This window comes from Mobula hypostoma, chromosome 24 (assembly GCF_963921235.1).
Source record: "Mobula hypostoma chromosome 24, sMobHyp1.1, whole genome shotgun sequence".
In the NCBI taxonomy this organism is placed as follows: domain Eukaryota; kingdom Metazoa; phylum Chordata; class Chondrichthyes; order Myliobatiformes; family Myliobatidae; genus Mobula; species Mobula hypostoma.
This window is the reverse complement of record NC_086120.1, coordinates 1646422-1659807: the sequence shown is the minus strand read 5'-3', so window position 1 is coordinate 1659807 and position 13386 is coordinate 1646422. Positions and strand designations below refer to the sequence as shown.

The 13386-nt window shown below is 41.8% G+C and overlaps 1 protein-coding gene across 8 annotated transcripts in view; it reads right to left on the bottom strand.

Moving 5' to 3' along the window:
- Positions 1–13386, bottom strand: part of LOC134337569 (lipoprotein lipase-like) — an 83565-nt gene that overhangs the window by 51287 nt on the left and 18892 nt on the right. For all 8 annotated transcript variants that reach the window (XR_010016023.1, XR_010016024.1, XR_010016025.1 and 5 more), the window contains exons 2-4: positions 10724–10908; positions 9018–9197; positions 8818–8929 (exon numbers count right to left, since the gene is read on the bottom strand). Coding sequence is in view for 5 of the 8 variants with exons in the window: in XM_063032706.1 (XP_062888776.1) it covers positions 8818–8929; positions 9018–9197; positions 10724–10908 (477 nt within the window). In the remaining 3 variants the exon portion in view is untranslated. The remainder of the gene's footprint in view (positions 1–8817; positions 8930–9017; positions 9198–10723; positions 10909–13386) is intronic.

The window sequence follows — 13386 nt, the reverse complement described above, 5'->3', positions numbered from 1 at the left end:
TCCAGGGATGGAGAGATGCTGCATTTGGCATCTTTGGCATCCTACACAATGCATGGTGAGCTGCTCGATCTGCTGATCCATATCAGGCCACCAGACAAAGCTTTGAGCTAATGCTTTCATCTTAACCATGCCTAGATGACCAGGACATAGCTCCTCCAGCACCTCAGTGCTCAGCAACTCTCAATAAGGCAACCTTCATCAAGGACAAGTTCATCTCAGTGCTGGTAAAAATGAGGGAGCTGGAGCTTCTGCACTTCTACCATAAGAAGAGATGTCACAGGCAAGCTTCATAATGTTCAGTACAGTGTCTGATGTCATCATTTCCTTTACCTTTTAGAAAGCCTTCTCACACTGCTTTGTCCATTGCCATTTCTTCCTGATCTGCCCCAATGAGTTCAATGTGTGGAGAACAGTAGTCAGGTTTGGCAAGAACCTATTATAGTAATTGACAAATCCTAAAAAGGTCTGCAACTGTGATGTCCTTTGGCCTTGGAACATCCACCACTGCTTGAATTTTCTCAGCACACTTGTGTGATCTTTGCGTGTCCATTGTGTGACCACAACAAGTGATGCTTGGTTTAAAGAATTCACACTTGTTGCATTGTACTCTTAGCCCATAACCTTCTAATCTTGTTAACACTATATTGAGATTTCGGAGATGTTCCTTGTCATCCTTACCAGGTAACCTGAGTGCCTAGACAACCTTGCAGCACCTGGTCCATAGCTTTCTGCCACAGTGTAAGTGCGGATGCCATTCCAAAATAAACCTATTTTAGTGATAAAGCCCTGTGTGAGTGTTTATGGTGAGAAACACTTTGGACCCTTCTTCCATCTCCTCAGCTAAGTCCACTTTGCTGAAGTGTTTTCCTCCAGAATGGTCTGCAAGGATATCCTCTATCCTAGGCAGAGGTTGCTGATCTACTTTCAGTACTGGGTTGATGGTAACCTAAAAATAACCACAGATCCTGACAAGCCCACACTTCTTGGCTATTGGGACCACTGGCATTACCCATAGGCTTCACTGAACCTTGGAAAGAAATCTGTCAGTCTCCATGCAATCTAGCTCACTGGCTACTTTTTCACAAATGGTATAAGGAACCAGATGGGCTTTGTAAAATTTGGGTGCAGCATTTTCATTTAATACAATTTTACCCTTGGTATGTCAGAGTTTTCCAATGTCATCTCTGAACACCTCTGTGGCATCATCCAGTACCCTTTTTAATTCACTTTCAGTTGACTCTTTTGCATGGAATGTTGCACGCAAATAGTGGATGGACCTCCAGTCAAATTGTAGTTGTCACAACCCTACCATGCTGGTCCTTCTGTTTTTACTAGCTCATTGTGGCTTGTTGGTTGTTGTATTTCACTGTTACAAACGTCATTCCCACATGAGTTATCTTTTCTCCAATTTTAAGTTCTTGTATGGATATCTACAGGCTTCAGTACAGTATCTTTGAAATGCCATTCGAAGACATTTTACGGAAAGACTGAAACAGCCAAGCCAGTGTCCAATTCCATTTTAATTAATTTGCTAGTAAATATGAATGCTGTAAATTATGCTGTAAAGGCTACCCTGTGTCACTCTCATCATTATGAGAGTTTTCATCAACAGCATGAAAATCAGAGCTCTTTTTGAAACTGCAATTTAATGTTTTTTTCTCTTCTCTACTTACTTTTGTCTGCCCGACATGCTATTTGTATGTGTCCTACTTCGTTGTATTTTCTGCAAGTTTTGTCTTTGATCCATATGTATTAATTTTGGTAAATATTTAGATAATCTATTCGATAAAATTTTTGCTATTATTTTATAATCTGTATTCAATAAAGAAATAGGCCTGTATGATGTTGGCTTCATAGGATCTCTGTCCTTTTTTGGCAATACTATTACAATCGCTGTTGAAAAAGATTCTGGAAGTTTATGTATTTTTTCTGCTTGACGTATTAGTTCCATAAAAAGAGGAAATAATAAATCTTTAATTTTTTTATAAAATTCAGGTGGAAAACCATCTTCTCCTGGAGATTTATTACTTTGAAGTAATCCTAAAGCTTCTTCAACTTCTTTTAATGTAAAAGGCATATCTAATCCCCTCTGTTCTTCCAAATTCAATTTTGGAAGAGAAACTTGTGATAAAAACCTTTCTATCTCATTAACATCGTTTTGGGATTCTGATTGATATAATTCAGAATAAAAATTTTTAAAGGTTTCATTTATTTCAAGAGGTTTATAAGATATTTTATTTGCCCTTGTTCTAATTGCATTTATTGTTTTGGAAGCTTGTTCTGTTTTCAACTGCCAGGCAAGAATTTTATGTGCTCTCTCACCTAACTCATAATACCTTTGTTTAGATCTTATAATTGCTTTTTCCATTCTATATGTCTGAAGCGTATTATATTGTAACTTCTTATTGACAAGTTGTCTTCGTTTTTCTTCTGACATATATCTTTGTGATTCTTTTTCTATTCTTGTAATCTCTTTTTCCAATTGATCTAGTTCTGCCATATATTCTTTCTTAATTTTAGACGTATAACTTATTATCTGTCCCCTAAGATATGCTTTCATCGCATCCCATAATATAAATTTATCCTCCACTGAATGAAAATTTGTATCCAAAAAAAATTGAATCTGCTTTTTCATAAAATCACAAAAATCTTGACGTTTTAATAATGTTGAATTAAATCTCCATCTATAAGCCACTTCTTCCTTATCAGCCATTATTATTGTCATTAATAAAGGAGAATGATCTGATAATATTCTTGCTTTATATTCCATATTTTTCACTCTGTGTTGAATATGCATTGATAATAGAAAAAAATCTATCCTTGAATAAGTTTTATGTCTATGGGAATAGAACGAATAGTCTCTTTCTTTTGGATTGATTCTTCTCCATATATCAATCAAATTTAAATCTTTCATCAATGATAAAGTTAGATTTACTACCTTCGATTTTATAACAGCCTTGGTTGATCTATCTAAGACTGGGTCTAAGCAAAAATTAAAGTCTCCTCCAATTAATATTTTTTCATGTGCATCCGCCAAATTCAAAAAAGTTTCTTGTATGAATTTTGCATCATTTTCATTTGGTGCATAAATATTCATAAAAGTCCATAGTTCGGAAAAAAGTTGACAATGTATAATCACATATCTCCCCGCAGAATCAGTTATTACATTTTGTATTCTAATTGGTAACGTTTTATTGATCAAAATTGCTACTCCCCTCGCTTTTGAATTAAATGAGGCCACAACAACATTACCCACCCAATCTCTCTTTAGTTTCTGATGTTCTGTTTCTGTTAGGTGTGTTTCCTGTAAAAAAGCTAAATCTATCTTCATTTTTTTAATATATGTTAAGATTCTTTTTCTTTTCACTGGTCCATTAAGCCCATTAACATTAAAACTCATAAAATTCAATAAATTAGTCATTATTCTTAACAAAGTTACCCCAATCTAAAACATTACTTATCTTCTCAACTCTCATAGTTCCTTGGGGAATCTCTTTAAACTTCACCATGATGCTATGTGTTCCCCCCCAACCTTCCAGGCAAAAAGAGAAAAAAAAGATAGAAAAAAAAAGAAAAAACAAAATACCCCCCCACTAATGTTGTGAATGAAAAGATACACAACACTACCCCCCTCCATTTTACGGGTCGCGGCAAAAGCCACGCTTGCACACATGATTAACGTAGCAATCGATCAGTGCTTCTTCCAGCTCCCCCGCAACAAAAAAAGTTATATATATATAGACAAAATTAGTATTATTATTCCCAGCTAATTTCCTCCAGTGTTAACCTTTCTTACCCCCCTCATATAATTAATACTATATTTATACATTCATCCAGCTTCAAAAATCCAACAAATCCATTCTTAAGCCCAATCTTCATCTTCAATCTTTCTCGCTCTCCTGAGTTTGTTCTTGTATCTGGTGAATATTCAGAGAATCTTGCACAAACTGCTCTGCTTTCTGGTAGTCATCAAAAAATCTTTTTTCTCCACCAGACAAAAACATCTTCAAAGTTGCAGGATAACGCAGTATAAATTGATAACCATGCTCCCATAGGGTTTTTTTCAGTGGATTAAACATCTTACTTTTCTTCAAAAGTTCGTAACTTATATCAGGGTAGAAAAAAACTCTTTTCCCTTTAATTATCAATGGCCCTTTTCTATCTTTGGCAGCTCGAACAGCTGCCTGAAGAATCTTTTCCTTGTCTTGAAATCTTAAGAATTTTATTAAAATCGATCGTGGATATTGGTCATCTTTTGGTTTTGGTCTTAAAGCTCTATGTGCCCGCTCAATTTCAATTGGTCGAACCTCCTCTCCCATTTGCAAAACCTCCGGGATCCATCTTTGAAAAAATTCTATTGGGTTTTCTCCTTCCATACCTTCTGTAAGACCAACAATTTTAATATTATTACGTCTACTGAAATTTTCCAACATGTCCACTTTCTCCAAGAGTCGGTTTCTTTCCGAGTTCCAGACAAGCAAATCATTTTCTGTTTTTTCCACTCTATCATTCATAAGCCCCATTTCTCTTTCCATCTTCTGAAGCTTCTTTTCCATTTTGTCCTGTCTTTCCATAACTTTATTATAGCATCTCTTCGTATCTCTAAGCTCCTCTCTTACTTTCCTTAATTCAGCCGTTGATTGCAATACAGCCTCTCTTTTGTCTCTATCATCTCCTTTACTTCCACTCGCTTCCAATTCTTCCTCCTCTTCTTCATCTGTGTTCTCTGCAGAATCCAGTTCTGACTCTGAGTCACTTTCAATTGCAGAGGGTGTCGGTTCTTGTAGTTTGCGTTGTGTCGATTTGCGCATGCGCTCTTCTTTGCGCATGCGCAATTCCGCTGTCTTCTTCGGAGCAACCGTTGCCACCGCCATTGCTCCCTGTTCTACCGAAAGAGATCCAACCTGAGTCCGAGGCTCCATCGTTGCAGTAGGCCCTTTTTTCTTCCCGTCTCGCGGCTGCTTCGCAACAGCAGACTTCTTTTGTAGCGGTTTAGGAGGCATATCGTAAAGTAGTCTTACAAAGTTTATAAATAGTTTTCAAAAAATATTTACCAACTTTGTTTTATTTAAACGGTACTTTACTGATTTGTTGCGGGAGAGCTGAATTTACACGTCTCAATCCCACGTCATCACGTGACGCCCCTGCAAGTTTTGTCTTTAAGCCTGCATTGGTCTGGTGTATGTGAGCCCCTGCCACAATGGTAATACAATTTGGACTGGTTGGGCACAGGAGTACATTCAGCCAGAGACTCATTCCACCGAGATGCAACACAGAGCATCATAGGAAGTCATTCCTGCCTGTGGCCATCAAACTTTACAACTCCTCCCTTGGAGGGTCAGACACCCTGAGCCAATAGGCTGGTCCTGGACTTACTTCCTGGCATAATTTACATATTACTATTTAATTATTTATGGTTTTATTACTATTTAATTATTTATGGTGCAACTGTAATGAAAACCAATTTCCCTCGGGATCAATAAAGTATGACTATGTTCAGCTAGGCTAATTTTTGTTTACACATAGCAATTTTGTTCATACTCACTTTCATTCCTGACTGCAACTCAATTGCATCTCAGTCTGCTGCTTCCATTGATACAGCAATTTCAACTGCTCTTTTAAATGCAAGTTCTTCAGTTAGGAGACATTTTTGAATATTTTCTTGTAAGATTCCACAAGCTAAATGATCTCTTAATGTTTCTTTAAACCCATTACTGAACTGACAATGCTCAGACAAATTCTTCAGTTCAGCCACATAAGCTGAAATTTACTCACCCCCCTTTTAATTCTACTTATGAAACCTAAAAGTGTTCAGCAATCAACAGTGGTTTCAGTTCTAGATGTTCCTGCATTACTTTAGCAATACCAGCAAAGCTCATTTCAGCTGATTTGGTTGGAGCAGTTAAATTTTAAAGAAAACTGTATGCCTTTAAACCCAATGCACTCAGCAAAACTGGCATTCGCTTTTCGTTAACAAGAGAAAATCTGCAGATGCTGGAAATCCAAGCAACACTCACAAAATGCTGGATAAACTCAGTAGGCCAGGAAGCATCTATGGAAAAAAGTACGGTCAATGTTTTGGGCTGAAACCCTTTGGCAGGACTCATTGACTATTTCATTTGCTTCAAAACACTGTTGAATTAGTTCAATATGCATGGCCTACCTGTCCGTTAATCTAATGCATCTATCTTTTTGATGTAGTCAGCCATTTCTGCTATTATTTATGATTGCTGTCACCCGGTTCTCACTGTTTATGAGCCTATGAATTCTTCCATTTTCTGCCTTTTTTACTCAAATGTTTCTGCATGTCCTCTGCTTTTTTTTTTATTCAACCATTCCTCGCTGTGCTTCAATAGGCTGGTAGCTGCCTTGGATTCATTGTTAAATTACCTTGTCACCATTGATATGTTTTGTAACTTCATAATATTAAACTAATTAAAAGGAAATGATGGAGAGTTCGAAACGTAAGTCATAGTCTATGTTTACTTTAAGCGAGGCACACACGCATCATGTGGTAGCGTGATGATGTATGCAATTCATATATTTTTACATATAAACCATAATGAATTAGTTAAGTGAACAAGAATCCTTAATCAAACTATATGCAAGATTACCCAAATATTACTGAACAGTTGCCATGACAAAGCATTATTATATTGGCTGTAAGCAGCTCAGAAATAATCTTAAATTCAGCTCACCGCAGAAAATGTGACAAAGAGAACCACAGTCAAAACAATCCAACAGTCCTGGCAACACTACATGAGAAACACTACCATCTCATCTATCCCAGACATACTCATCACATTGAAGTAGTTAAGGCCAGAGTTCCCATTGAAATTTCCTAACTGTGTGATTTAGCCTGAAGATATTAAATGAAGTGATGGATTGCAGATTAAAGTGTGATCCAGTCTCTGCAAAAGTATATTTGTGCTGTGAAAAGGTGAGATCCCCAAATCCACAGCCCCCAATGTCCATATTGTACACAGGGGATAAGGGCAAAACAGTGTCAGAATCACAACCTCCAGCTCAAAGAACACCCTGAGACAGGAATAAATTAAACCTGATCTTTGAAAGTAGACGAGTCCACACAAAATGAACTCTGTGCTGATAATATAACTGTGGGCAGAGGTCTAGGAAATTAATATCCTAGGTCAATCTTCACAAAAAAAATGGGAGACTATACACAAACTGACTTTCACTTTCCAATTCTGGCTGAGATGGGGTGTCAGAGAGGCAGAGGAAACCAGGTGTGATCCTATTGTTTACATAGAGGAACAGAGAGATCTTGGGGTTCATATCCATAGATCCCTCAAAGTTGCAGTGCAAGTTGATAGGATAGTTAAGGTGTTATGTAGTGTGTCCACCTTCATTAGTCTGGGATTGAGTTGAAGAGCTCCAAGGTAATGTTGTAACTCTATAAAACCCTGGTTAGACCACACTTGAAATATTGTGTCATTCTGGTCACCTCATCATAGGACGGATGTGGAAGCTTTGCAGAGGAAATTTACCAGAATGCTGCCTGGATTAGAGGCCACGTCTTACGAGAAAAGGTTGAGTGAGTTACAGCTCAAGGCCAAGAGAAGGAGATGAGGGAGGTCAGATAACACAATGCTCAAGATCAGATACCATGGAGCTCAAGGTTAGGATTGAGATCACAGGGAAGGATGCATATCACAGGGATCAAGGTCAGGGAGATGTCAGATACCATGTGAATCAGGGTTAGGGGCAAGGTATAGTTCATCAGAAAGATATCTGGATTAGAGAGCATTAACTACAAAGAGAATTCTGACAAACTTGGATTGCTTTCTCTGGAGTGACAGAGACTGAGGGGTGACCTATTAGAGGCATATGAAATTGTGAGAGACACAGATAGGGTATATAGTCCAAAACTTTTCCCAAGGTCAAGAGGGAGCCAAGGGGCCGGGGGCACTTTGAGCCCAGCTCTCAGTGTACACCAGGAGTGCTGTTATCTCATCCATTTGGATGGAATTGGAAAGATACTTGCAAGCTAGAGGTCAGTTTTTCTCTAGTTTATTTAGTACCAAATTCTTGATTAATTTCTATTTCTTAAGTGTTTTAGAAATACTATTTTTTTAATTATTGAACGATATTTAGATTAAATTATTGTCTTTAAATATGCTGTAATGTAGCTGTATAAAATTTGGTTCTGGCATACTTGGAGCAGTTTGTGCAGTTCTGATTGCCCATTGTGAGTGCAGACTCTGGAGAGGGTGCAGAGGAAGTTCATCAGGATGCTGTCTGGATCGGGAGAGGTTAGACAAACTTAGGCTGTTTTTCTAAAGCATCAAGGGCTGAGAGGAGACTTGATAGAAATTTATAAAATTATGAAAGATAGCTAGAGTAGACACAGATGTTCTCCAGAGTAGAACTGTCCAATGCCAGAGGACAAAGCTTTGGGGTGAGAATTTAAAGGAGGTGAGTGGGGTAAGATTTTCATAATTTTTATGGAGCAGAGGACTGTTCAATGTTCTGTGTTCCATCTGACCTAGCTGTTCAATGGTCTTTGACAGCAACTGAGGCGGGAAAACATTTCTCACCAGGCCATGGATCTGCAGGACATGAGTAATCGACAGGCTAGATACCGAGGAGGATTTGGAGGGAAGGAGGAGCAGGAGAGATGCAGAGATCTCAGAGGTTGAATGCCTGGGGCAGGTGTAGAAAGTGCACCATATATTTCTTATTGTAACTTTTAGCAATAATTTTATGTACTGCTACCACAAAACAAATGTCATGACATACGTCAGTAATACTTAACCTGATTCTGATTCGGACAGGTCCCAGTTTCTGAGGAATTACCTGTAATCCTGCCAATTTTGTGGCCTATGTGACTTCCTGCAAAACCCGCCACATGCGCACCCAGGCTGTAGCCGACTAGGTGCATCTTGCTAGTTGGAACTCTCACTTGTTTCTATAAGAAGCACAAAGGAATATCACTCATTTATAAAGAATTCCCAAGGAAAGTTTCCTTGACAACAGCCAGGGTTTTAACTCCTCACCTCCAACCAGTTGATGAGCTTGGCAATGTCTTGTCCAACCAGCTGAGTATTCTGGGCTGCAATTGGGTAGTGCTGGTGAGCACGATTGAGCCAATCCACGACAAGGACATTAGAGTCAGGCTCCCTTTGGTACAGAGCCACCACCAGCTTTTCAATCCATGTCTCAAACATCCCGGTCACCTGGAAAAGTACAATTCAGCAGTCATTCTCCACTTGAGAAAGTCTTCGGGGTGGAGGTGAGAGACAGAGTCCCAGCCTGGGGGATCTTCAACCTCCTCACTGGGCCGAGTGCCTTCACCTCCCTGAGAATGGCTCATCTCCTCACTTAATGACCATCCTTCTTCCTCAACGATCTTCCTCCCACCCACTCAGTGACCCTCCCTTCCCCCTCCTCTATCCTTTCCCCCAGACTTCCTCCAGTGTGATCCCTCCCTTTGCACCTTGTATCTCCTTGTGATCTTACAGTCAGAGCCTACCCAGTTCAAGTAATATTACAGACAAAATCCAGCAGGTTTGTTGTCTCCCGTGGATTTTCTGGAACGTTTGGGATATCTTGGACAAGGAATGTTTGGAATCACACCGAGGAAATCCATGCCCGTCCTCAGCTCAGAGTCTACGTGCCATGGAGCAGAGAGATTCGCAATGTGGGACCGAGGGGAACAACAGTGTCAGGAGCAGCAGCAAAGCTCAGCCATTACACAGAGGACTCTGCAGTCTGGGGAGGGTTGTACCCCTTCCCCCCTCCTCTGTCTTGACCAGTGCCTCAACCACCACAAGGAGTGACTAGCAACACACATCAAAGTTGCTGGTGAACGCAGCAGGCCAGGCAGCATCTCTAGGAAGAGGTACAGTCAACGTTTCGGGCCGAGACCCTTCGTCAGGGCTGACTGCTGGTATCTGCAGGAACCTTGTCGATTACCCATTTCCTGCATATCTATAGCCTGGTGTGAAATGTTGTCTGACAATGCTCAGACATGCTGCTGTGTGATGGTGTGAGATGATGCTGACTATTGTTCTGCCACTGCAAGATGTTACTTCTGTCCATCTTACCTGAGCAAGGGAAGTTGCAGCTCTATAAAACTCTGATTATACTACTCTTGCATTGTGTTCAGTTCTGGTCACATCATTAAAACATGGATGTGAGGGTGCAGAGATTTACCTTGATGCTGCCTGAATTAGAGAACATGTCTTATGAGAAAGGTGGGCAAGCCAGGTTTTCTTCTTTGGAATGAGAGGTGACTTGTACAAGATTATAAGAGACATACTGTAGATAGTGCGGAATGCCAGCACCCTTTTCTCTGGCCAGCAATGGCTAATAACAGAGGTGAATGGAGAGAAATTTAGGGGAAATGTCAGAGGTAGGTTATTTACAGGGAGTGGCAAAGTGGACACAACACATTGCCAGGGGTGGTGGTAGAGGCTGATGCATTAAGGACATTTAAGGGGAATATGGATGAAAGAAAAATGGAAAAGTTATGGTCAATTTAGAAGGAAACGGTTAGATTCATCGAGGAGTTAGCACAACATTGTGGGCTAAAGGGCCTGTACTGTTCTAAGCTCTGTGGTCTACCCCCATCAGTGAGGTTCCCCCCTGACCTACCCTGGCATGGATGCCAGGCTGTCTGAGTGACAGGACCTGTGGGGTGTTTAGTGCTGTGCTGGCTTCTGTAACAGGGGCTGGTCCACACTCAGATTCAAGCACTCACACTCCATCCGTGGATAATGAAGAAAGTCTTGCTACTGGCGTTGAAATTGCAACTGGCCAGAGAGTCGGTGTGGCCTGCAATGATACAACAGTCATCCTCAGAGGGTGCTGAAGGTCTTCGCAGCAAAAAACGGGTTTTAATGTGGTTCAGATCTTCAATGTCATTGGTCTGCAGCTCAAGGGCACCTGCCGGGGGTAAGGGTGGAGGAATAAGATTAGCTAAGAAGCTTGCACCAAACACTTAGCCAACCCTGACTGACACCCCATAAAAAGGTGAGTGTGAGGACACCGATGGAAACTGAGGGAAGGGTTAAATTAACTGAGACATTACATCCAACAGAATTTTTCAAATGTACCTGAACCCCAGCAGACCCTGCCATAAGATAAAATCTCCTCCATCCCGTTACCCTGACAAGCAATACCATCCAACAGCAGCAACTGAGTACAATCAACTGTCTGCAAGCAGGAACTGCATTGCATGTGCATGCTCTGGAACACACTAGTCAGCAGTCCAGTCCAACAGCAGCGTCAAAACGGGCAGAGCAAAAGCCTTCAAACTCAGCACCCCGATACACACTGAGCAGCTGCTTGTGAGGACTGCACCAGTACAACAGGCCACTGAACAGCTCCAGACATGAGCTGGTGAGTGGCACTGAGAAGAAGTTGCTCAGGTAGAGTGCTGGCCTGGAGACACCCCATAAAACAGTTTATCACACCAGTAGGGCCCACTGGTAACTTGGGCCATGCATGCTGTAAAGCACGACAGTATCCTCATGGGTACAGTAGCCTCAGCACCCCCACCCTCACAGCTCACTGAGTTGTCACCAACATAATCTGTAATGTGACACACTCAACTGATTCCAAAATGTTCACGGCTGACACTTTTACACACTGCTTCCTCACACACTCACATACTATATGAACTAGGATCAGGAGCGGGCCATTTGGCCCCTTAATCCCATTCTGCCATCACAGCAGATCTGGTTATAACCCCACCTTCATGTTTCCATCTCCCCCAGAAATCTTCACATTGCTGCTAGGGAAGGATCCATTCTTCTCTGCCTCAAGAACTCTGACCCTGGTGATCCTGTCCCTGGCCCTGGCTGTGGATCAGACCCATGGTCACCACGCATGATCTGCACTCCAGTGGACCCCAGCTCACACTCCAAACTAATGGGCGAGCAGAATAGTGAACCACACCAGTAATCAGCTACCAAGGTTATTGAATGTTTGCTGTGGGTGTGGACGAAATAGTGTCACCCACTGTGATGGAGAAAACAAACACAAAATGCTTCTAAATGATGAAGGATCAAAGATAGTGGTGTTCAGATGAGCCCAAGGCTAAAGTACTTAGAAATTATTTTCAGAAGTATTTAGGTGATGCAGATAATTGGGAAGGAAAATGGAACATTGATTTGCATTGTAATAAATTCAATACAAATCAAATTGTACTGTATTACAATTGCCTCAATCAAATTGTATGCAGTTCCTTTTGGACTACATCTAGGACTGCATGTACAGGTCGCTTGTGTACAAGAGAGGATATACTAGTGAAAGAGAGGACAGCAAGGTTACCAGATTGATTGATGGGATGAAGGGAATGGTTCTACAAGGAGAGATCTCGTGCAGACACTCACAGCACGCTGGAGGAACTCAGCAGGTCGGGCAGCATCATTGAAAACGATGAGTCGACGTTTCGGGCCGGAATCCTTCATCAGGACTGAAGAAAGAAGGAGGGGGAAGGATTTGAAGAATGCTTGTAGGTTCGGTTGAAAGACCAGTAATTTGAAAGACAAAGGGGTGGGGGAGGGGAAGCAGGGATGTCACAGGCAGGAAAACAATGGGTGGTAGAAGAAGGAGATGGAACCATGAGGGAGGGGATGGGCAGCTGGGGAAGGGGGCAGAGTGAAACAGGGGTGGAGGAAGGGAGGGGAGGGAATTACCAAAAGTTGGAGAATTCTATGTTCATACCAAGGGGCTGGAGACTACCTAGACGGTATATGAGGTGTTGCTCCTCCAACCTGAGCTTAGCCTCATCATGGCAGTAGAGGAGGCCATGTATGGACATATCTGAACGGGAGTGGGAAGCAGAGTTGAAGTGGGTGGCTACCGGGAGATTCTGTCTGTTGTGGCAGACAAAGTGAAAGTGCTCAACGAAGCGGTCCCCCAATCTGCGTCGGGTTTCACCAATGTAGAGAAGGCCGCACCGGGAGCACCGGATGCAATAGATGACCCCAACAGACTCACAACTGAAGTGTTGCCTCACCTGGAAGCACTGTTTGGGGCCCTGAATGGTGGCAAGAGAGGAGGTGTAGGGACAGGTGTAGCACTTAGACTGACAGGGATAAGTGCCAAGTGGGAGATCCGTGGGGATGGACGTGTGGACCAGGGAGTCGTAGAAGGACCGATCCCTGCGGAAAGCGGAAAGGGGTAGAGAGAGAAAGATCTGCTTAGTGGTGGGGTCCTGTTGAAGGTGGCGGAAGTTGCGGAGGATAATGTGCTGGATCCGGAGGCTGGTGGGGTGGTAAGGACAAGGGGAACTCTGTCCCTGTTGTGGTTGTGGGAGGATGGGGTGAGGGCCATTTGAGATGTCCTGGAACGGAAAGCCTCATCCTCGGAGCAGATGCAGTGGAGACGGAGGAACTGGGAATAGGGAATGGCATT